The following is a 25,328-nucleotide window of genomic DNA, read 5'->3' as shown; positions in this document are numbered from 1 at the left end:
AGTTCTGTAGTGTGTACTTCATACCAGACTGAATTTGACCTCATGTATGCTGCTCCAGTCTGTGACATTTGCCACTTGAGCCATAGCTAGCCACTGTTCTTGTATTTGTTTCCTGAAATTCTGCAGAGCTAAAGAACCACAGACTAGAAAAAAAATCACTGCACATGAGCATGTGGTTGCATCATTTTATGCATCTCACTTTATCTGAGTCAGATAGTACAGCACATGCTGAGGCCAACAATGCCTCAGAGAAGCTTGTGACTGTAGGTAGTCATCTCTTGCTCATTAAAGTTTGAATTTCACAGCTTGAGCTCTGCAAGCTCTACCTTCTAACTGATCTCTAAGGCCATTGTATAAGAAATAAGAAAAAGTATAAGGGAACAGGACGGAACAGTACATTATAGTAAATGTAGTAAAAAGTAACCATCTTAATGTCACTGAGACATTTTTCTTGCATCTTAAAGAGAGACCTTGATTAACTGGACACAGCACATAACAAAAGTGTTTCTGTTGTTAATGCATTGCTTGCAAGGTAATTTGACTGACAATGGGGTAAGCTGTATACGGGCATAGATGCCTCTCAAATTTAGTGTACTTCGAAACAAAATAATCTCAAGAGCATGTTGTATAAACATACATGTGAAATGCTCTTCTATACTTCAACGCATATGAAGGAGCTGTTCGACCTCAGCTGTTCTGTGAAGCTACTCTTTTTGCAGGTTTGATGCATCTTTTTGTGACTGGAAATAGTCTTACTTGTTTTTGAAAGCCACAAAACCTTCCCATATTAAATTGGGAAAAAACACCTAAATTGCCTATCCAAGCATTTCCTCTGAGTTGTAATAGCTGCAAGATAAAATCACAACAACCTACAACTGGATAAGCAGAATAGTTGGAGAAATAAGTGTGGCCAAAATGGAAAACAGGAAGTGCTAATAGGAGGACCAATTTAAAATATCGGGCCTTTTTCTTCACTTTTGTTTTCTTTTTCTGTTTTTGTTCCAATATACATATTCAATTTATGAACAGAGGGAGAAAACTCAGAGTTAAGGGGGGTTTTTTATGCATAAAAAGTATTGGGTTTTTCTGTTTGGATTTTCATGCATCTCCTGGAACATTTCTGGCAGCAAAGGATAGTAACTCATGATCCAGTCTCTGTAGCCTTTAAGAGGGCTGCTGTACAGATGATATTACATTGGACTCACCACAACAGTTAACTTGGTAACCTCTGTAATGCCAAAGTAAATGTAACTAGCTATCATTCATCATCTTGTTCCTCATTCTTTCATATTCTCTCAAGGAGAAGCAGCACATGCAGTGGAGTTTATTGAATTTAAAAGTTACCTGTACTTCCTTTTTTTTTTTTTTTTTTTTTTTTTTAAAAAAAAAAAAGCCTCTCGCTCTTTTTAGACTGATTTCCTTTGAAAAAAGAATTTATGTGAGTAGCTGATGTATCACCAAAAGATCAGTTTCAGCCAAATTGGACAGAGGGCAAAGAAGGTTTTAAACATAACATGTTTTGTCATGTTCTGCAAAAGTAGGCATGAAGAGAGGGAAACAAGGGAACATTCATGAGTTTCCCTTTATAGACTGTAACTCCACTGAGCAATTTCTCCATTCAAGTGCAATATCCCACACACCATTTCAGGGTACTCTGCAGGAAAGCAGTAAGGAAAAAGGCTAGGAAATTTTTTTACAAGTTAGTAAGTCAACAAACCAAGAGACCCAGATCTCTGTGAGTCAGAGATGAAGAAGTTTTTCAAGCTTAGCATAGGCTGCTTTACTAATCTTAGTATTAAATGTGAAATCCATCAGTATGCCTGAACTACGTGTTGCTTTGACCACGTGTGGGCAGGCACTGTAAACAAAATGAAACTGCTTTGTGGCTGTAACTTCTTTGGGTTGTAATCAGTAAATATGCATGTGTAAGATGTCACAAGAAATGGGGACAACTTTAAGCGTTATAAATACACAGAAAGATCCGGATTCTGACATTTATGATTCCATTTGTATAGGCAAGTGGTGAGCTGAATCTCAAGATGCATCATGTTCATTGCACTCTCTGTGTGATTAAGACAGCAGGATATGAAGGTGTATGTACTAAAAGTTAAAAAAAAAAAAAGAAAAAAAAAAAGAAAACCCAGATAACTGGTACATAGTTTTTGCAGAAATTTTGAGCTTAATCTTATGAGGCTCTGAACTTGAGACATGTCTAGTGTCCTGAGTTACCACATGAAGCTGACAGCACTTTGAGTCCCCCTGTCTTGTAGTCTGGATCCTTTACTTCTTTAGGAGGTGCTCATAAGTAGTTTGAGCTAAAACTTCATTTTCTGTAGCTCAGCTGGAGAGACATGATTGCTGGCTGTGCTTTGTTGGTTGCATCATGTATTACCAAGCAGAGAGCACACTGTTTTGCAGACACTATTATTTAAAAGGAGGGGTTTATTATAAGTGAAAGAGGGTGTTCATTTCTTACTAGTTCAGGAGTAAAATAAAAAACAGTCCCAAATCAATAAAGTTAAAAAAAATATATTTCAAATAGATACACTAGAAAGGCATATTTTCTTGCCAGTTGAGATTCCTGCCTTGCCTGGTGACTGGACTCAATTCAGCCACACTCAGGCAAGGAGAGCGCTCTGAGACAACAGAAAGCCTCGGGTACAGGAAACCATTACTTTCGGTTGTTACAGGAGCAATGTCTCATGTGCAGGCCCTCCTCCAGCCACCTCCTGCTTGTGGGTGCTGCCGCTTTCCCCTTCCCCACTGTTTTCCCCTGCTTCTGTACATAACTTTACCATGAAGCACATTGGAGAAGCATTACGCAATTTGCTGCCTGACAGGACAGCCAGGTGATCTCTGGTGAGCCTGAAGATGAGGCTGATCTCCAGTTTGGAGATCTAGAAAGGATTTTCTGCATAGGTGAAATGATCTGTAGGTATTTTTATTGCTTTCTAGCTGGTAGCTGGAGGTTTGCAGGGTTGAAGTATGCTAGTTCTACAGTAGCAAGCTACAGTTCAAATGTCCAACCTCATCTCCTGCTGTTCGCTGGTTCCCAGGGAATGGTCGTGCTGCTGCAGGTGGTGTGGAGCGCTGGGGGGCAGCGTTTCTCTCACCACCACCTTGAGATACACTCAGTGATTTGTCCTCTGATATTTTTCTTTTTTATTTATTTGTGGGGGTGGAATGAGTGTTGTATCCTGCAAAGTGGAGAGATGGAAAAAGAGAAGCACAGGTCACAGAATGGATCACACTTTAATCTGTTACAATACTATATTTCTTTTGAACGAAGGTTTTCATTGATCTCTTTTTCTGAAGCTTTTTTGGCCTGTTTTCTTTATGAGTACACAAAATTCACTCTGGCTCTCCCACTCACTGTCTTAAACACTCTAAGTAGTAACAGTGTTTCTTCAGTTCTTTGATTTTTACCTTTGTACCTGCCCACCCTACTTGCAGCCAGATCTTCATACTTATAGTAGAGTCTCTCTAACAAGAGTCATATTCTGTGGCTATGCAAATCATTTAGGACTTCTAGTTCTCTGTCTTGGCTGGTAAAAAGGTGAAGGGAACAACTTGGTGATCACTTTAAACTAGCTGAAGTATGGGCTCACTCAAAAAAGGTGACTAGTTTTCAGTTGGATCAGTTTTCTAGTCCCACTCACAGTATTAGACAAGCACTAGAGCAGGCACGGGGAGGCAGACAGGGACATGTGTCTGGAAGCTGAGGGTGGGTGGGTGCTCTTACCCTGTTGAGGAACAGGACACACTTAGGTCAGTGCAGAGTGATCATGAAACTTCAGCTTGCACTGCAGTGCAGCAGGATATTTGCATACTTTTATTCAGCATCTACAAATCTCTGTGGAGTGGACTATTTTCACTACAATTTTCACATATTGACTGTTCAGAATTGGTCATAGTGGGAGAACTGTTTTGCAGATTGTCAGAAACTCCCAACAGAGTAAACTCAAGTGCTAGATTTAGAGGGAGCATGAATAGTTTTCTGAAGTAAATGGTGGGAAAGTGATAGTGCTTGTGATGAGCTTTCTTGCTGTGGGAAGTGTGTTGGCAGTAGACAGCAAGATTATTGTAACACCTGTGTCAGTTTTAGGTTGGAGAATGGGTGATTTGCTTTAGGTGGGCAGTGGTGTGGAGTTACATGTTGAACAGTGAAAGAAATGGCAATTTGGAAGAACGAGGTGCTTGGTATTGCTTAGCAGTACTCAGAAAATAGATTCAGATGAAAAAAAGGAACTTTAGCCGGAACAACTACATAGTATTTTACGACCTGACTTGCAGAAAAAAATTCTTTTAGAAAGTACAAGTATCTCTGTTCAGGAAAAAAAATTGACTCATTCATTAAAATGAATTGGGTTTTAGTCTCTGGCAGACAGAGGTAGCAAACTGTTAAATCCAAAGTGCTGAAGAAAAGTTTGGATTTGAAGAACTGTTATTCTTAAAACCAGTTGTAGTTAGCACCTAACTATCTGTTTATGTGCTTTGTGGTGAGGGTTATATCTCTTCCATTATTTAAGCTAAAATTTTTTAAAAATCATTTTGTGTTAGTATTGCAAATACTGTAAACTGTTGCTTTAGAATTCTGTACTTAGAATGTTTGCGGTGTAAATTATTTGTAATGCATCCTCCAATACTGTTCTAATGGTTCTTTTTTAGCAGCAAAATTATTATTAATTAACTAATGACCAGCTCTGTAAATGCTGTAATAAAGCCAGTTGGTTAGAATTGATTACTCAGAGCAAATATATACTCATAATCTTGATTTGCAGCATAGGAGCTTGGCTATAAGCAGTTAAGTATCACATATACTGTGTGATGGCGTCTGTGCCCATTGAAATACCAGGGCATTCATTTCTAGGGGCTTGATAATATTAGTAAATGGGCTGAATTTGGAGGTAGTGATTACTTTTTAAGAAGCTCTTGGCTTTAAAAGAAAAATCAAATGCTAAAGCATCTCTCAGAGCTGATTTTAATCAACCATATTGAAATAAACAATTTTTCAAGAATTCCTTATTCAGTCACTGTATGTCAGACTAGAAGAACTTGTTGCTTCTTGTGGTTCCATATCTGAAGCTTTCTGGTAACAGAAGACTCCTGGTAATGGTACCATACTTGGTTATGAAGTCAAATACTCCAGACATCTGTGTAAAAAAAAAAGAAAAAAAGAAAGGAATATTATATCCTTGGTTATAGAAGTTTGCAGTTCCTCTTTAATTTTGTATCATGTTGTACTACCTGAATGGAAAATCTGAAGAGGACTAACTAAGGATGTTGTGAAAGTCCTTTCTTTTGGGCAATTTAATCTTACATGACTGTAAAGATTCTCTTGTTTGTTTGCTATGCAGAATTTTGGGGTGTTTAAAATGCAACAAAGAAAAACCGTGTAATTCAGAAAATAAAATGCTTAATGGAATTCTTCCTTCCACATTCTCCCCATATCTTGCCTGACTTCTTAATCCTGGAGAGCAGATGTGACTGGTAAACACTGCAGAGAGCCATGTGTAACCAACTCCATAGTGAGGATGACAGTAATGCGTTATATTTGAGCCTCCTCCCTATTAGCCTCCTATAAAAATAAAACAGACCCTTCTTTTCTACGTGAAGTGTTGCAGCTTCTAGTCAAAGATGAATCTTGTTATCTTGTTTTTGGTATTTGAGGTTGGTTAGACTAAGTGCTTCTGAAAGAATGTTTTTAAAATTTAGGCTTTTAGGTGGGTTTATCACTTCTGTTGTTTTTTACTTTGTGTGTGTGGTTTCTCTTAGTGGGTTTCCTTTTTTTCTTCTTGTTTTTGGAAAGCCTTGTTTAATACTGAGGTTGATTGAAGAAGAAACTATTGATCAATTAAGATTTTTTTCTAGTCAGTTACAAATGAAATTTCCTAAAAAAAATATGGTTTAAGGCAACATTTTAATAACTCACTGTTGGAATACTTAAATGTCTTCCCATAGGTCCCAGTAAATGCACTATTTAATTGTAGCTTCTTCTGGAGCTAATGAAATTTCCTGTTCAACACTACCAGTCAAATATTGTCTGTTTTAATTACTACTGCAGTCATTCACCAGCTTTTCATTTACAAACTTCCTTTAGTGTGGTAGTAATATACCACGATACTTTCTTTGTAATCTTTTGTACTTTGCTTTGTGTTTCATCTTTGCACATGAGAATTTTGTATAATGCATTTTTTGATCCTTTTGGAGTGTAGGGATGCTCTGCTCTCTAAGATTGAAGTGCTGCCACGTGAAGCCAAAGAGCTGAGTATAAATGAATGAATCTGCTGTACAAATTCCATCTCGGTCCGTTGTTCCTACTGGCCTCATCCTTTCTTGGGTAGTGTAAGTGGGTGGTGGGTTGACCCTGGCTGGACGCCAGGTGCCCACCAAAGCCGTTCTGTCACTCCCCCTTCTCAGCCGGACAGGGGAGAGAAAATATAACAAAGGGCTTGTGGGTCGAGATAAGAACAGGGAGAGATCACTCAGCCAATTACCTTCACGGGCAAAACAGACTCGACTTGGGGAAAATTAACTTAATTATTGCCAAATCAACCAGAGTAGGGTAATGAGAAATAAAACCAAACCTCAGAATACCTTCTCTCCACCCCTCCCTTTTTCCCGGACACAGCTTCACTCCCAGATTCTCTACCTACTCGTCCAGCAGTGCAGGGGGATGGGGAATGGGGGTTGTGATCAGTCCCTCACATGTTGTCTCTGCTGCTTTATCCTCTTCAGGGGCAGGACTCCTCACACTCTTCCCCTGCTCCAGCATGGGGTCCCTCCCACCGGAGACAGTAGTCCACAAACTGCTCCAGCGTGGGTCTGTTCCACGGGGTGCAGTCCTTCAGGCACAGACTGGTCCAGCGTGGGTCCCCCACGGGGTCACAGGTCCTGCCAGAAAACCTGCTCCAGCATGGGCTCCTCTCTCCACGGATCCGCAGGTCCTGCCAGGAGCCTGCTCCAGCGTGGGGTTCCCATGGGGTCACAGCCTCCTTCGGGCAACCACCTGCTCCAGCGTGGGGTCCTCCCCGGGCTGCAGGTGGAGATCTGCTCCACTGTGGACCTCCATGGGCTGCAGCGGGACAGCCTGCCTCACCATGGTCTTCCCCACGGGCTGCAGGGGAATCTCTGCTCCGGTGCCTGGAGCATCTCCTCCCCCTCCTTCTTCACTGACCTTGGGGTCTGCAGGGTTGTTTCTCTTACATGTTCTCACTCCTCTCTCCGGCTGCCATTACTGTGCCCACTGAAACGTTTTTTCCCTTCTTGAATCTGTTATCCCAGAGGCACTACCACTGTCACTGATGGCCTTGGCCTTGGCCAGTGGTGGGTCCGCCTTGGAGCCGGCTGGTATTGGCTCTGTTGGACATAGGGCCAGCATCCAGCAGCTTCTTACAGAAGCCACCCCTGTAACCGCCCCTGCTACCAAAACCTTGCCACACAAACCCAATACAAAGTGGTGGGAGCATCAGAACAGTGCTTTTGAGGTATGTATGGATACATTAGTACATTGTTGCAACATTTTCATCTGCTTCATGAGCAGTTTCATCTGCAGTTCATTACCTTGCAGAAGTTCTTACAAGCACAGGAAAGCTGGTGGCTTTCTCAGTGAAGTACACTGTTTCTGGAGGAATACTTAGTTTGGACCCACAAACTTGTAGGAGTGCATTGCGCAGAAGAGTAATTCTGAAGGGTAGTCCAAGTATGAACTTTAAATGGAAAATAACCTGTGTATTGATAAAATATAATAATAGTTATTGGGTCAACTTGTCCAATCCTGAACCTTAAAGAGTAGAAGTGTGGTAGGCTTGTAGAAGTACCACGTATGGAGGTAGAATTTTATATGGAAGCTGCAGGGAATGGAGCAACATATTTGAAAGGAGTACAGGTCAAATGTGGAATAGGAGTCAACAAGAGCTGACAAGGTTGGCAGATGAGGTTGGCAGATGAACAGGGAAGCAGTCTTTCAGTGTGTGCTGAAGTGTTCAGGTCCTGCTTAAGTGTACTTACTAATCTCATAAAAGTTTTGAAGGCTGCACATTACTTGGATTTTAACACATGGCAGTTTGATTCAGTGGAATGTGAGCTCCCGGTTACATTCAGTTGAATTGCTCTACTATTTATCTTTGCTTTATCTGCTATCCTCTGGGTCATTTGTGCATAATAATGAAATACTCAATTTGTTGTTACAGTATTTCTACTGTTGTCTGTTCTGGATTTCAAAGCCGGATGGCATGTCTGTTGATCACCTTGTTGTATATTCATGGACATGGCTTAGTGTTGACTTACCAAATGTCTGGTTTTTTACTTTGCTTTGAGGGATTACCTGTACATCCCACCTCCCCGCCCTCCTTTACCAGCCAAACAGCTGATGCAACTCTGCAAACTTTAGACAGGCCACCTGAGCAGTTAAACAGGTTCATTTTGGTTTTTATACATCCTGCCACATGCCAGCATGGAGGTAGGAGGGAAGGCCGGTTGTGAATGTGTTGTGCTTTATCAGAGTAGACTTTAGACTTTCTGTTAAATGTCTACAAGTGATAAGAAGAAAGGAAGAAAGAAAGAAAGAAAGAAAAGATAGAAAAGGAGCACCAATTTGGAAGGCAAAATCAAGCCTAGGACTCTTCCACAGAGGAATTAAGAGGTAGGGTTGATAATCATAATTGTTCAGCCTATAAAATTTTGTAACCTTTCTGTTTTCTTTTATAGCCTTAAGCATTGAGAGTTAAATTACTTTTAGTGAATACTGATCTTACCAAGTTAGTAATAGACAAGAGATTTTCAGCCTATATGGAAGCAGGACCATGGTCTTGAGTAATTAATGCTTTGTAGTCGTTCAGGTGTTGCCACAGTTTGATCACTGGAGAATGATAAGGGAGTAACATTTCCAATAAATTAGAAGGTGATCTTTTGTTAAGTTGGTACTTGAAGACCAATCCACAAAATTTGCACTGAGAAAGTAGAATGTGTATGGTAAAGACAGGAAGATTCTAGGCATTGGATATGTTCATTCTTGCTTTAGGAATGCAATGTGTTTAATCCATTTCCTTGCATGTGTTTTGCCAGCCTGTTTTTTGGGGCAAGTAGGTAACCATAAACCATCCCTGTAGATAGTCTCGTATTTTCTAACACATAAGTGCATATATAAATATCTAAAACCAGAATACATACCTGACTCTAAAAGAGATTCATAAACCACTGAGAGGATGTGTAGGCTGAGAAGAGATTTGTTTCCCCCAAGATGTGTGTGCATTCTATATTGGATGCTATGAGAATGTAACAAGAAGTGAATAGACTACAGATAGCATACAGTAGGTGTGGGTGTTCCTATCTGTATCACTTTTACTTTTTGCATTGATGTTTGGTGACTGTTTTCATTAATTCCTCTTTCTTACGGTGGTGGTGTTTTGTGCATGTAATGCAGCCTTAGAGGAAGTGAACAACTTTCCTTGAAGATAGTCTTTTTAATTTTTTTAAGCTTATTATTTTATTCAAGCAAATTAAGTTAGTTCTACCAGCATTATCCTTAAGAGAATTTCTCCTATAAAGTTGTCTTAATATGCTCTAAGAAAAATTGGGATGAATGAAAGCTACTATATGTAGTCACTCTACATAAAAAATGTACAGAACACTGTTGACAGTATAGTATGTGCATCAGAAACAACAATCAAATCAAAATCATCTTCCTTTAAATGTCAACAATGTTGAGAATTATCAAGTGTGTGTTTCGTCTCCACCTGGTGACCTTTACCTAACCTCTTTTATAATGGCAGATCTTAGCCCACAGAAGTCTTTCCATGTACCTGTAAAGAAAAAGATTAAATTAATGTTTCCCTGTTTCTTTTAAGGGATATAATATTTCTTCACTGTATTGATGTTTTTTATAACCAGCTGTATTTCTGAATGCATCTGTCAGGGTTTCCTACTTCTCTTTGTAACAAATTGTGATTGCCATTAAAGTGTTGAATTTTTGTCCTTTGCCTAATTCTCATTCCCATGAAGTTTGCTGTTCTCTGAAATTCTGTAGATACCTGAAGTGTGGCTATCCACACTTATATCCAGAGTGCAAATTTGTAAAGGTTTAATTTGTTCTGCTAGCTGAAAATGTTGCATTTATTTTTATATGTATATTTTAGCCCTTGAATTTAACTGTGATAACAAGCAAATAAATGTATAAGGAAACAGGTGGTATTTGGACGCACCCTATTTGTCTCTGACTCCTTGAGAGGAAAAGATTGACAGTGGCAAAACTTAGAAAAGCAGAAGCTAACAGCTGTGAACGTTTCCATTCTTACTTAGTCATCTGAGCTCAGTTGTGTGAGTGCCTTTGAACAAACAAGAAAAGAATAGCTGCATATGAACCGTGTGAGTCAATATATGGTAGCATTCTGAGCAGAATTTGAAGGGGTGAAAACCTGCATATTTTGTTAGTTTTTAGAGATGAAATGTGTGTGTTTAATTCAAAATCCTTATCATTATGCTAGGCAATGATATAAAAATGGACCACTGAGCTACCTTCAGAATAATTGTTTCAGGAATGCCTCTTTCCAGGAGCTATTTGAAATAGCATGCACAGATGTACTTCTCCTTGGCTGGAGAGTCCTGGGAATGGTTTTTGTTGCACTGATTTTAAAGCATTTTCTTGCATGTATAACTGGTCAGCTTGTCCTCAGGGAGACATTTCACAGCCATTCTGTTTGGCAGAAGGAGAAGTGCTGTTGCAATGGCTTTCCATTTGGGATTTGGTAGGAAGAGATGGGTGGTGTTGACCGTTCATTTTAAAGGTGGTGAGTTGAGTAATTTGTCTTCTAGGTACAGGTTATATCAAAGACTACTGAGTCTTCAAAGCAGCTGTATAAAACAACAAAATTAAGTGATACTATAGCAGGGGTTAAGAAAACAAAGTGTAGAAACTTAGGCTTCTTATGTTGAGAACTTGATTAAAAACAATGCTGTTTACCCTTTCTCCAAAAAGAAAAGATTTTTCAATTTGTCTGAGACTTTCTGTAATTTTCCCTTATTTTTTTTAGTGTTTTCAGTCTTCTTAGAATTACCTTGCATGCTTGACAAAAAGATACATTTTGTGTTAGACTAGCTAGAGCTAAAAGAAAAAGTGCAGAAGGTTATGGTATGGTTAAAAATTAGAAGTGAGAGCAAACATGTCTTAGGTGCCTGTCTCCTTTCTGCATGTTTACTTTAAGAACTGGTAATAATCCCATTGTATGGCCTTAGGGGGTGTTGTGTTTGTGCAACTAAGGGTGTGCGTTTTCTTTGTTAAACACAGTTTAGAGATTATTCTTTAAATTATGTGGGTGCTATATTTGATTTGATCTGCTATTTGAATAATGCCAGGTTTCAGCTGTAGGTTGTATTTTTTGCAATTTCTCAAACTTGCCTTTGCCTTTTAGTTCTGTTGTTGTAAAGCTGTAATTAGCAAGCCATGGTCTTGGTGTACGATACAATGTTTTTATCAGGTTATAGAAAAAATAAATTCCAGGCTTTGGCCCACATGATTCTTACTTAGAAGCAGCTTGTAAATCTGCTTGAAACTGTCATTTGGGAAACCTTGCTTGGTATTACCTCCTATATATGTATCTGTATGTGTGCGTGTGTAGATATGTATGTATATATTTGCAAGCTTTCAAAATGTGTCCCTTCACTCACCTATTCATGAAATGTTAAGTAGTTCACAACAGCTTCTCTCTTTTAAAGATTACCCTGAATTGGGAGAACTTCCACCCAGATCCCCACTGGAACCAGTGTGTGAAGATGGCCCTTTTGGGCCGCTGAAAGAAGAAAGGAAACGAACACCCCGTGAGCTTCGCGAGTTGTGGAAAAAAGCCATTATTCAGCAGATATTGCTCCTCAGAATGGAGAAGGAAAACCAGAAGTTACAAGGTTGGTGAAGTTCTTTATTACACCCTACTGCAATACAAGTTCACTCTTTGGCTTGCTCTGTGGCCTTGGCAGTGGTTTGGACCAAGCCTTAATGAAACATTTTAGGAACATATAGGTAAATCAGTTTAGCAGCATCTCCCTCAGCTCTCATTAGTGTAGGTGACAATTTAGACTTATTTTTTTATCATTTCACCTTATTTGTTGGCTTTATCTTAATTGGTACTCTTTTAGTTTTACCATGGCTGGGGTTTTTTAGTCTGCTGTCTAGAAGCTTTGACAAGGAATTAAGCACAATTGCTATCATGAACTGAATTCTTTTCTACATTCGCATCCATAGGTCATTGTCTATGTATTGGTCATAGCAACGCCCTGTTTAGCCAGTCTTGAAGTTGAACTGAAGTTCTTAAGGTGCTGGTTGTGGACTTGAAACTATGGGTGTCTGCAGTAGCACACACACTGTGCAAGCAAGGTTTGTATAGAGTAATAATGACTTAGATCAGTCAGAAGGGTGATGAGAAGGAGCTTGAGAAACTGGAATTTGCAGTTGTTCTGAACCAAGATTTTTTTGTGGATGAATGCATAGCTGCAATAAATCCGTTGTGGTGGCAATTTTTACATATAAAATGCAGCTGATTAAGAATACACATTATATTGTGGCAGCTGCATACAGAAACACATGTGATTGCCCTTGAGAGCTGTTCCTTTGAAGAGATGAATGATGAGGACAGAAATGTTTATCTGGATGATTTTAGATGTTCAGGAAGGGAGCAGGCACCTGGATCCTCAAGAGGTGAGGTACCTGGCATGAAAATAGCAATTCTTCTTTGCCTTTGTGTAAACTTGAGGAAGGCTTGTCTTCCAGGAAGAACTGTGTAGAGAAAGGGCCCAGCCATGTGGAAAGGTCAGTATACCAAACATGAAATCCTTCTTTAAACTTGGGCTAAGACTCCTGACTGAAAGGAGAAGACATCTCTCTCAGATGTTGTATATGGCCTCCCAGAACACTTGGTCCACCTGTAGGCTATTTGCTCCTAGTAGTACAGCTCTCCTATTTCAACCCTGATATCTGAAGGACACCTAATACCTGAATTTCATAAGAACCCTACAGGTGACAGGCGTGTTCCCAGTGAATGTACTTGCTAATCCAGTAAAATAAAATACAGCAGTGGATACCAGGTGTACAATTCCCTTGGCTAAGGGGCCAAGACCTGGAGAAAGAGGTACTGAGAGCAATGATTCATACAACCCCTTCAGCTTAGAGCAGTGCTGTCATAAATAAGCTTCTATCAAGTCATTCTGTAACTTGGAATTTTTATGGAACCTAGCATTTAGAAATTAATTTTCTCTGTTTTGTATATTTATATTCCTGATTATTTTTTTTTAAATCCTCTTGTATTCACGTTATCAGAATCTACAGCCTGCAGTCAAGTTTTTGGCAACTGCAGGACATTAATATCCATAAAAATTTTAACAAGTTTAATCAGATGCTCCAATTTTGTCTGCCCAAAAGAAACAATTGCAAAACTGTCACAAATTCACTAAGATGAGCATGTCTAAAGCTAGTTATTGAATGAATGAGATGGGTGTTGGCATGATTGAAGACCCAGGCTGTGCAGTATGCACTGTGGAGTAAGGAAGTTGTCCTAGGTAGCTGCTGCATGAAGAGCTCAGATGGTGAGACAGTACTTGAAAAAACAGGTGACTGTGCTGCAGTGAGCACAGCTTTGTAATGTAATGCCACATGTTCTGATGCTTTTGTCTCTGGGAAGTAAAACCAAATATTTTACATGCAGTAATAATTCTCAGAGTACTACTGTGTAATACTGAACAAAACATTAAATGTACAGTTGCATCTTTACTGACAATGCTTAAGTGTGATATTGGGAATTGGGTAGTGTCAGTATCTAAGCCTGTTGATAAAGATATTTTCTCTCCTCAGTCCTTACATGTCATTCCCACTGCCACATTTTTGCACATGGCATAAGAAAATTGAATAAAGCAGAAAAGTCTGAAAAGACTGGAAAGTTGCCAAGCACCAGAAAACACTTGTTTGCAAAAGACGGAACATTGGAAGATTTCTCTGAGTTTGTTTTCATATAAGCTGAAACTTAATGCCATTTATAAGTTATCTCCATACAATGCTACCTGTGTTTTAAGGTTTTTTTAAAATATTCTAATATATAAATATGTTGTATTTGACCTGAAGAAAATGTGAAGAAGTTGACAAAGAATTTAGATACACAATCACTTTCAGTGTGGACACACAAGTCAGTGCTTGTATTTACATGGGTCTATGGTTAACCACTGAATATAATCTACAGGGAAAAATCAAAAGCAACAAGAAACCAGGAATAAAAAAAACCCTAAGGAGTAAAATTAAGCTACAGGTGTCTGTATCAGGATGGGTAAAGCGTGTGTCAGTACATGTCAGCCAAAATAATGTTTTAAAACGAAATACACTACTTCAAAGTGAAAAGTCAAAAACTAAATTAGAAAATGTCAAAAATAAAAACTATGAGGTCCAGATCTTGCAAACACTTAAGTAACATCATAACTCACATGAATAACCTCACTGAATGAAATCATTAACATGTGAAAGCAACTACAGGATAAGGAAGTAAGGTGGATCCTTCCCAAATATAAACAGTTCTTTTCTTTTTCCATTTTTAAAATCTAGAATCTTGTTTTAGCCAGTGGGAGTACAGGACAAGCTAACCCTTTGCGACTTTTAGAATTTGATAATCTAATAAACCTTAATTGCAGATACAGATCTCAGAACAAGATGAGCGTAGTGTGTTGGCTATTTTAGTGCCATTGTGAGCCATGTAAATTTCAAGTGATTTTTAATGATTTAGTAAATTTATGTAAAGAAGTTGAACATACAAACAATGGAGAACTAAACTAACAAAAGATAACATCATTTTAACATAGATTGTCTCAAGACTGTAATGCATAGGAGTGTGATTTTTTGAGTTCATACTGTGAAATCATTAAAACTAGCAGTAGGCTTATGATGTATGGCAGAATGTCCTCAAAATGAGAGTATCTCGTTAGCATTACAGTAACGCATCATCACAACAATCAAGTACTGTGAATACCTCATGGCAACCTAATTAAAAACCATGGTTACGTCATGATACACTATTTCATAAACATGGTTCCAAATCATGTTATTTGTAATTTGCTCAATGGGTGTTATTGAGAAGTATTTTTTAATTTTTGTTTAATACTATAGAACCTTTTCAGTCCTTTATGTCTTTTGAACCTGTGCTCTGCTCATTTTTGCAAGTAAATGCTGCTGACCATATCCCAGGGCTCTTGTCATGGAACTAGGTGTGTTGAGTACTCAGCCACATTACAGCCCAAATATCCATGTTGTTAAATTCTCCATAGACTTACCACAGTTTGTCACTCCTTAGTGCTCAATTTGTAGCTTCATCTCAGTTTCCTTATAGCATTTTCTTTCAGCATTTCATGGCTTTTAGGAATAGATGTCTGACATTTTTCTATCTCATCTGTACTACACCTTTTTTCTCCATCTGAGTCAAAAGACCTCTTCTGTTTTTTCAGTCTTGCGAACTGCACAAATTCATCCACTGTCCCAAAAGGTGCTTTATTATTTAGTTTACATGAATGTCATTAATAAACCCTTTTTTCCAGGTACATTCTAGTACTAAAATGCCCCTGCAGAAACAAAACTTAAAAGCTTTGCCAGGAGTCCCTTGAAATTCTCACTCCACTTCTAAACTTCGGAATTAACACTCAGCTACAGAATTCATTTTAATTTCTGTCATGGTTCTGTGATGCTTTCCCAGCCATTGATTAATTTTTTTTAATCTGTTATAGATAATACATGAAGATACGGTGCAATATTCTTATAAATTGTAATCTGAGAAAATCACCAGTACTAGAATGCACCTCTGCTCCAGGAGCTCTGATGATCTAAAATGTCTTACTTAAGACTGAGTTATGCATTGCATTGACCCTTGTTCTGATTTCTTCAGTGGAGTCTTTGAGATCCTCATGTATATATAGTGTTTGTAGCGTTCAAGGTTCTGAAGTTTTCTATACTTGAACTTCCCTTTTTATGTAGTATATAAAAATGGACATGTGAATGTTCACCTTTACTTTTTTTTACTTTGTCATTATGATGATGATGATGATGATGATGGAGCTGTATGCATAAGAAATAGATTACTGTATTGCGTTTGTGGTTTTATTTGGTGTAGGTCTGCTGCACTAACTGTTTTTCAGAGCTGTTAGGAAAATGTTGTGTTTATTTCATTAGTCATCAGCTGTAAGGAACTTAATTTAACAGGCCAAACACAGTTAATATTACATATAATATCTTAAAAAAAACCACAAAAACAACAACCAAACAAAACCAAAACACCCCACAATCACAAAAATTTAGATATGTAATATTTCAGAATTAATGGGGTTTAATTTTAGGTGGATTGCATGATGAAGTTCTAAGTTCTATTAATCCATTTTACAAAGAATAAACAATATTAACTGGCACATTCATGATACCACTTTCTAGCTTCAGAAAACAATTTGCAGAACAGACGTCTGAAACTTGACTATGAAGAAATCACACCATGCTTGAAAGATGTAACTTTGATTTGGGAAAAAATGTTGAGTACACCTGGAAGGTCAAAGATTAAATTTGATGTGGAAAAAATACACTCTGCTGTTGGGCAAGGTAAGCACGGTTTGTTATTTTGAGTTGTTGAAATGCATGTAAATTGTATTAGAAAAGGAATAGGGTCACTTCTTAAGCACCCCTTATAACCAGATTCTCACTGGAGCTGTTCCTCAGGTTGCTGACTAAACAAGTAACAATGTTCAGTATCTTCATGGTTGTGTATGGAATTAACAGCCCCTTTCAGCGGTACTTGGTATTCATCTTTTAATAACATTTGTCCCTACAGGAGAGCTGTACAGTACTTCAATGCATTACAATTGTTGCAATCTGATTTTATAAATTCAAAGTTATAATTAAAGAAAAAAGCCAGGATAATGCCAAAGAAATGACTGTGTAAATAACTGAAGAAACTGTCTGCAATATTATCTGGAAATTCTCTGTTCCAGCCTGGGTAGTACGTGTGTATAGAACAGTATCCGTGGATATCTCTGTAGAACTGCCTTTTTTTTTTTTTTTTTTTTTTTCTTTTTGAGTTCAACAACACATTGTACCTGCAAACACCACTTACAGTCTTCCTCACAACTGCAGGGCTGAGCAACCAGCCCCTCTCCCCACTGCATCAGAAGTAATATAACCTAAGGTTGTTTTATAAATATTCTAAGAAATTGGGTTATTACTCAATGTTATTTGTGCCATGGTTGGACCCAAAGGCCTTATGCTGAGTGTTCTATGTAGCCAATGGTGAAGATGGCTACTCCAAGGAAGTTTTTATAGTTCTATTGCACTTGCCTATATGCAATTATTCAAGCAAGTTAAACCAAATTGTCCATTTAAGATGACTAGGTAAGTCTAGATTTCTAACAATATCAAATGCCCCAAGCACAAATCTCTGCAGAGTAAGGAAAGCTCATTATTACGCGTTTCCGTCCATTCATATAGGTAAAGGGCTCTGTCCAGTCAGTATTTGAGCATGAGAAAAACTTGGTTTGCTTGATAGTCCAGTGATGCTGGCCTCTGTTGGGGTTCAAAGTAAAACTTAAAAAACTTGGAGTGATGCAAAATAAGTAAATAAATAAATAAAGCCCTGCTTAGCGGATTGCTAATAAAAAGCACGTGCAAATAGCCAGTAGAAGTGGAATTTAACCCTAGCTCTTGATGCTATTATTATGCTCTGCTCTTTAGACCTAAGTTGTGTCAGAGTTCTTAGAGTGATGTCAAATTTCATACATATGCAGAAATGAAAAATGCATTTAAATTGAGTTTAGCAAGTTCTAGTTTAGACCAAAACCATTAAAAATAACTTGAGTTAGCAAGGCAAACAGGTAAGAAATGCAGGTTTCGATAAGCATGGGGCTTAAATTAGGATAACAAACATACAGTGTTGACCTATAATGTACACTGTAGTACATGTTTAAATATAGTGCATCTTTCATTTAGGAAGTAGTAAACTGAATACTTTATTTTACATGTACAATGCAGCAATACAGAGATAAATTTAATATCTGACTACTTCCTTAAAGCGAATTTTAATTAATTTGTAGTTTTGCAGCTGTAAATGTGCACTATTAAGCCAGTGCTACCCTATGTGACACATTCAACCTTACTGAAGGTAATGGGATTTTAGATGTGTATCTGAAAAAGAGAACCTGGCTCATTCAGTGTCTGAAACAGCGCTTTCCCTCACTATTTCATGTTGGAGACTTTTTGATAATTGGGTTTAAGTTCCCTAAAGTAATTTACAGAATTGTTCTCTAAATACCCTTGGGATGTGGATTCAAATATTATACATTTCTACTAGCATTTCATTTTAAAGCAATTGTCTCTGGATTATGATAGTGTCATAAAAATGAGTATTGCAGAGATAAATTCATATCCTTTTGTGCTTAGATGAGAGAAGGGAGTGAAATTGCTTTAATATGTTTTGTTATCTTTCCATGTAAGTTGTATGCTTGAGTCAATTTTGATTTCTCTGATTGTTGTTGTCATCCGTATGTTACATAAGTACCAAAAGAAAAAGGCAGTCCAAAAAACTTTAAGCCATAAGTTACTTCAAACTGTAATATCTGGTTCCAATACATCATGGATTAGACGGAGTACTTTCACAAAGAATAGTGTATTGATTTCTTGTGTAGATGATTTAATAGTGCCAGTCTTGTGCTGAATAAAGTATGCGTGTAACAATAACCTTTCTGTTACTTTGAGAGCTTTGTGTATAGATACAAATGAAGGCTACCATTACCTATGTGAAATAGTTAAGTAGTATCGTCCTTTTTTACAGAGAAAGAAATTCAAGCTTTAGAACATTTTTATGTGTCCCAGTCATTCAGCAAACCAATAGCAAAACTAGAAATACAAAACTTGCTTTCTGATTATCTGCCTTCTGTTGTAGTCTCTAGATCACATCTCATTTGTACTTGTTTATACTTTTGGTATGTGTGTATCCTACCTTCCTAAAACTTACTCCTAACAACAGTGTCAGTGCTATAGTAATGAAAAATGTTAATTAGTTCTATTGCAGTGCTTTATTGTGTACTTTACATGGAAAAATGGGATATAAGCATATGCCATGGTTTAAGAAAATTAACTCTATCCCAGCTGAAACCAGGACAGCATATAACTTTTCAGAGGCAAGTATTGCAATTTTTGCTGCCTCTTCTGGTACTTCTGAGACTGGATGTAAGCAGTAACCTTAGACTTAGACAGCTCACCCTGTTTCTAACTTAAATCTCTCCTGTTAAGATGCTGATGTCTTTCATTGGTTGAGGAAGTATAAGCACTGTAGTTTGATCTGCTTCTATGGTCTACTGGAGATAGCAGATACAGATCTAGCAGATAGGGATCTGCTTGCATATCTAGCAGATACAGATCTTCAGTTCCTCAATCCTGTTAACTCAACTATAGCTGAACCTTCAGTATGAGTACAAATTACTGTTTTAATGACTCTCTTCTTTCAGGAGTACCACGTCACCACCGTGGGGAGATCTGGAAGTTTCTAGCAGAGCAATACCACCTTAAACACCAGTTTCCGAGTAAACAACCACCAAAGGACACACCTTATAAAGAACTCCTAAAACAACTAACTTCTCAACAACATGCAATACTTATTGACCTAGGTAAGTACAGTAGTCATCTGAAATTAAAATAAGGGGTTTATGATCTCTGGAAGAGAATTAAATAAAAGAGGGTAACACACGAAAAGCCTCTCACCATTTAATAATAGGTTGTTGGTAAGAACTGCTTTTAATCTGGTTTAAGTGAGAACTATTACTTGACACCATTAGGAAAATGCAAAATCTGCATTTCAAGCACAGAGATCCTTTGAAACTTGTGGTAATAAGAGGTTGCTAGATGTAACTGTAACGCATCTGTATTTCAGATACTGACAGTGAACTCCACAGGCATATGGAATCCAAATTGTCAAGGAAGGAAGTCAATATTTAAGTGCAGACTGTTGAATCATGTGCTATTCATTCCTGATGTCCAGTGTTTGCTGTCTCTGTTAAACACTTCTACTTGAAATAATGCATAAGTTTTGCTCTTTGCCTTTTTTTCTTTTTTAAATGGATAGCTGCTAGCCATTGGTATTTTTACTTGTATTAAAACAATTATGAAAAAAGGTCTTTTTAATAATACTTTTTTAAAAGGCTCTTTTTAAGGCAGGTTATTCACGCTGCCTAATTTTAAGCAGTAGCTGACACCTAATTTAGGAACCATGAATTGGTCTGTGGAGGTGCATATACTATAGTCCATTGAGTTTAGTAGAGAGTGGTTAGGAACCAAGGCTCTGAGATTTGAAGTGACTGGTAGATGGGCTTCAGGCAGGCTTTTGCTCTTATTGAGTCGAGTTTTCCATTTTCCCTCACTTTTATTGTTCAAAGCTGAAAAAGTTTTTTCTAATATTAGAAGGAAACATGAGAAAGGGAAATGTAAATGGAATGAAATGATTGTTTGAGGGTAGGAGCAGAAGAGATTGCTTCAGATAATTGTAAAATAGCAGTCTTTGTATACCTCAAAAAAATTATGCCATTCTTAACCCTTCCTTTTACTTTTCCTGGGCCTCTTTCTTTAATACTTTTAGTTCCCTTGTGTGAGATTGTCTTTTGTTGATTGACTCTTGCCACTGCTAGACTATGACCATAATGAAACCCAGGAACATTTAGAAAGACCAAAAGTCAGTATGCTCTGTAAGATGTGGATCAGTATTAAGCATTGTTACTGTCTCTGGTTGTTGCTGCTCCCAGATGGTTTTGTTAAGGTCTGTATCAGTATGAGCAACCTCTCCATCTCAGAAACTCTCACAAGTCAGCCATTTGTTTCGTAGACCTCACAGAGGTACTTTTTGGCATCTTCTCCATCTTCCCTCATGAAGGCTGTTCCGTTTTCTCTCCAGTCCTGCCCCCAGGCAGCACATGGCTGCTCCTTATCTGGGTTAAGTATTCTGTGGAATCTGTTGCAGTCATTAAAGCATTCTAATGTGACACTAATTATTCAAATATATGCGATTGTTGAGTCAGATGTTCACATGTCTAACGTTTACCCTGGCAAAAGTATATGTGTTTGAATGTAAGCCATCTGATGCAAGTTTATAACACATCACTGGTATGTGGCTGAATTGGAAGTTTCTACAGATAATCTACAGATGATCCTCATGAATATACAGTTGTGGATAATATTTTAAGATATTGTTTTCTCCTCCCTTGGATATTTTAATTCAGTTTATTTTCTGAGAAACCAGGAGCTGATGTTTTACCAAGAGGATCCCAGCTCTTGCGTGTAGGATAATCCCACAATTAATGCAGTGTTGCTTATGTTCTTTCCTAATAAAGGATAAAAATTAATAATATCTTCCAAAGCATAACAGAACTTAAAACAGGCTTGTGTTGTGGGGTGTGTGATTTGGGTCTGAGGATTTGTGTGGGGCAATTTGAGAGGTCCATAATCACTAAGTTTGATTAAATGAATTTGCCATGAAAAACTCCCATCAGGGGAAGTTATGCACTGCAAGTAACCAAATGTCATGTGATAGAATGATAAAAATTTATGGGAAAATCTGTACTTGGTTTGATCTGAATGATTAATGCCTATTGTATTATTTTCACTTACGTCTTTTCTGCAAAGAAGTAGTACAGAGTTGTCCCATCATAATTCTGCTCTTTATAACAACTCAAACAGTATTTGAGTATTTTTCATTACAAATGAAAGGCTATACCCCTTTTCTTCCACATGGAAGAATTGCCTGATCACCTATACCCAGAGCTGTCCAGGGGCACCTATTGCTTAATAACTCAATGTGCAGACTGTCTTCAGCAGGTACTGAACTGTGAGAAGATTTGTCAAATTTAGATGGTGACCTAAGCTTTATATGGTAAACAAGGATATTTTCTCCTTTTTTGCAACACTTGGTAGAGTGAGTCAAAATATCAAGGCAGTGCATAGAAAACAAGAATCTGGTGGAACAGGCATGTTTCTGCAGAAACTGGTGTCAACTGAGGTGGGGAGGGTGATGGTCGATGCCACCTTCACTTTCCCCTACTTGACAGGCCTGTTAGGTTTCAGCTTGGCACTGGGAAAGTAACACTCCAAGCAGCCTTAATGCCAGCTGGGAATAGTCAGTTGCAATGTAGGTAAATTGTTTCCCTCCGGACTTTGTCACACCAATTCTAGGAATTCCCCTGGATCGCACAGCGCCAGAACCCATCTTTTGTTTTTGAGAAAGACATATGCAGCCAGAGATCATTTGCTAGCAAGTACCTATCGATCAAGTCAGCATACCTGGTGTTGATACACCTGGCAATGAACATCGGGATTCTGTCGCACTGAAGTGCCTCAGTAAGGGGTGAATAGTTTTGTGCTGAGTTAGTGAATTGCACACCTTCAGCGGAGGTGAGGGGGGTGGGACAACTCCTGGACAGTAGGGAGCACAGTCAGTCTGAGTTTGGTTGGCTCACACAGCAGACTGGGGCTTGCTGGCTCAGCAAGCTGTTCATATTTTCTGCCTGGTTCTGCACATGAATACTTTCTCATCTTAGCTGTATGCTCTGCTTGTAGAAACAAATGACTGCATGTGTTGGCAAATTGGTAACTTCATGGTGGTTTTCATGCAAAGTGTTGTTTTTGCTGGGGAGCTATTTGCTAGCTCATTAGCTGAGGGAAGGATTGGGCCCTATTATTTCAGTAACATGACACTAGGAAGCTGAAGGCTTCCTAGTTTCCTAGTGATTCACATTGAAATAGAGTAGTGCTGCACAGTAACAGAGAGCATAACCAGATAGGCAGCTAGAAGGAATTTGCATGTTCTGACGTGTACCTTCAGGCTATCAGGAGAGTTTTCTCTTAAATCTCTTAAGAATCCTTCTGAAAGCATTCACTTCTCCCTTGCGAAAAACCTATGTTCTTGCAACATGCGGTTATAATATTTAAAAAAACTTACCAAAATTAAGCTAGAGAGGTCTTGCTAAAACAGTATGAGCCAATGCCGTAATAGTATTGCTCACACTTAGTTGAATAGCTGCATCTTCAGCTGTAAATAGTGCTTCTGGAGAATGAGGACAGCAGCGTGCATCTGGATGCAGAGGTAAGGTACAGCAGCCACTTTCCTGGCCCATTTTACATGTCACAGTGCCATTTCATTACATGGACAAGAACAAAGTCACAATTCCCTGAAGGCTTTTTTATGTGTTTCCTTTTGTGGCACCACCTGCATAACCACTGCAGTCACTGGGGATTTCAGGTCCTGAACACCAAAGTCATGTTCAGTAAATGATATCTTCTCTCACTAAGGTAGGGTAAATTGACTTCCAGATGCTCTCAGTGTAGGAAACGACTGTACTCATCACTGACTATTTGCTGAGCACAGTAGAAAATTATGTTTTCTTTTATTACATTTCAAAAATAAAGTCATAAGTACTTACTTTCTTATTCTGGCACTCTTGAGGTTCATTTAGAGTCTCTTTTCAGCAGGGCCAGGAGTTGTTTGCTCCTAAGTAAAAGATAAAATGCTTAGTTAAGTCATCACCAGGGCACTCGGAAACAAATCAGCTTGTGAGTTTAGCAGTTCTGCTCCTCCTCCATTTACTGTTTTTTAGAACTTCCTTGCATTTTTTATTCTTGTCAGCTTGTAACTTTTCTTCATGACTTATATGAAAGGAGCCTTGCTGTGTAAGCAAGGCAGTACAGGTCTGTCTTTCGACCATGCTGTAATAATCTGTCATTCAGACAGAGGATTCCTTTGCAAAGGAACACGAGCTCCTTCTCATTTGGAAGTTAGAAATATTTTGTCTGTAACATTCAACTCTGTGACTTCTTGGCCAAGGGGCAACATGCTCAGGAACTGAATGCCAGCATCCCATGTGACAAGGTAGAACAGCTACCAGATGGCAGGAGGACTCTGCCTGGGCTCTGTCTTCTTGAAACAGGAGCTCTGATATTATCTGGCAGCACAGCAGCGTTCCAGGAGCTAAAGGGTGGGGTGGTATTTAACAAGTGGGTGGCCAAAAAACAAGTTTCACTTAATACTAGAACAAAAGAAGCATTCCAATTTCTTCTCCATTGAGGTATTTCACAGGGGAAATCTGATAGGGGGGGAGTTTTTTTCCTAGAAATGAAAATATTTACTTTTGGAAAAGTTTTCGAAAAAAAAAATCCGTAGAAGTGAAGCCTTTAATGTGTCTGTTCACGGAATCACAGAGTGGTTGAGGTTGGAAGGGAGCTCTTGAGACCATCTAGTCCAACCCCTCTGCTCAAAGCAGGGTAATCTAAAGCAGGTTGCTCGGGACCATGTTCCCTCAGGTTTTGAATATGTCCATAGATGGAGACTCCGCAACCTTTCTAGGCAGCCTGTGCTGGTGTTGACCACCCTTACAATAAAAAAAGATTTATTTTCTTATGTTAGGTGGAATTTCCAGTATTTCAATTTGTGCTCATTGCCCCTTGTCCTGCCAGTGGCACCACTGAGAAGAGCCTGGCTCCCTCTTCTTCATTCCCTCCCACTGGGTATTTGTGCACATTGATGAGATCCCCCTGAGCATTTTCTTCTCCAGGCTGAAGAGTCCCAGGTCACTCAGTCTTTCTTCATAGGAGAGGTGCTCCAGTCCTTTCATGATCTTAGTGGCCCTTTGCTGGACTCTCTCCAGTATGTCCATCTCTCTCCTGTACTGGGGAGCCCAGAACAGGACACAGCGCTCCAGGTGTGGCTTCACCAGTGCTGAGTAGAGAGGAAGGATCACATCCTTCGAACAGCTGGCAATGGCCCTCCTAATGGAGCCCAGGATACTATTAGCCTTCTTTGCTGCAAGGGCACATTGCTGGCTCATGTTAAACTTGGCAAGGACCAGGTCCTTTTCTGCAAAGCTGCCTTCCAGCTGCGTGGCCTCCAGCATATACTGGTGCATGGGGTTTTTCCTCCCTAGCTGCAAGATTTTTGTGCTACCCTTTGTTGAAGTTCATGAAGTTCCTGTCAGCCCATTTCTTCAGCCTGTCAAGGTCCCTGTGAATGGCAGGACGATCCTCTGGTGTATCTGCCACTCCTCCCAGTTTTGTATCACCTGCAGGCTTGCTGAGGGTGCACTCATTAATGACCCTCCCTAATCAGGGATCAGCTAGAACAAAGGCTATGGCACCCTGTCATCAAGGACAGCTGATGAGGGTTGGTTAGAAGCTGCCAGAGCTACCCTTACCACAGCCTCAGCCTTACCTGCCAGCAGCAGTACTTCCAGGTTCCCAGGAGTCCCCTGACGATCCCGGACAAAGTATCCAGATGCTCAAGAGCTTGAAGAAGCAAAGC

At 38.9% G+C, this 25,328-nt stretch overlaps 1 protein-coding gene across 10 annotated transcripts in view; it reads left to right on the top strand.

The window, feature by feature from the left end:
* The window catches only part of TBC1D1 (TBC1 domain family member 1), a 120,853-nt gene that overhangs the window by 81,669 nt on the left and 13,856 nt on the right, over positions 1-25,328 (top strand). For all 10 annotated transcript variants that reach the window (XM_049835201.1, XM_049835248.1, XM_049835229.1 and 7 more), the window contains 3 exons: positions 11,713-11,898; positions 16,442-16,603; positions 19,501-19,659. In XM_049835201.1, the coding sequence (XP_049691158.1) occupies positions 11,713-11,898; positions 16,442-16,603; positions 19,501-19,659 (507 nt within the window). The remainder of the gene's footprint in view (positions 1-11,712; positions 11,899-16,441; positions 16,604-19,500; positions 19,660-25,328) is intronic.

The sequence above is a fragment of the Accipiter gentilis genome, chromosome 3 (genome assembly GCF_929443795.1).
Source record: "Accipiter gentilis chromosome 3, bAccGen1.1, whole genome shotgun sequence".
In the NCBI taxonomy this organism is placed as follows: domain Eukaryota; kingdom Metazoa; phylum Chordata; class Aves; order Accipitriformes; family Accipitridae; genus Astur; species Astur gentilis.
The sequence above is the reverse complement of the archived record's forward strand: the minus strand, read 5'-3'. Positions and strand labels throughout refer to the sequence as shown.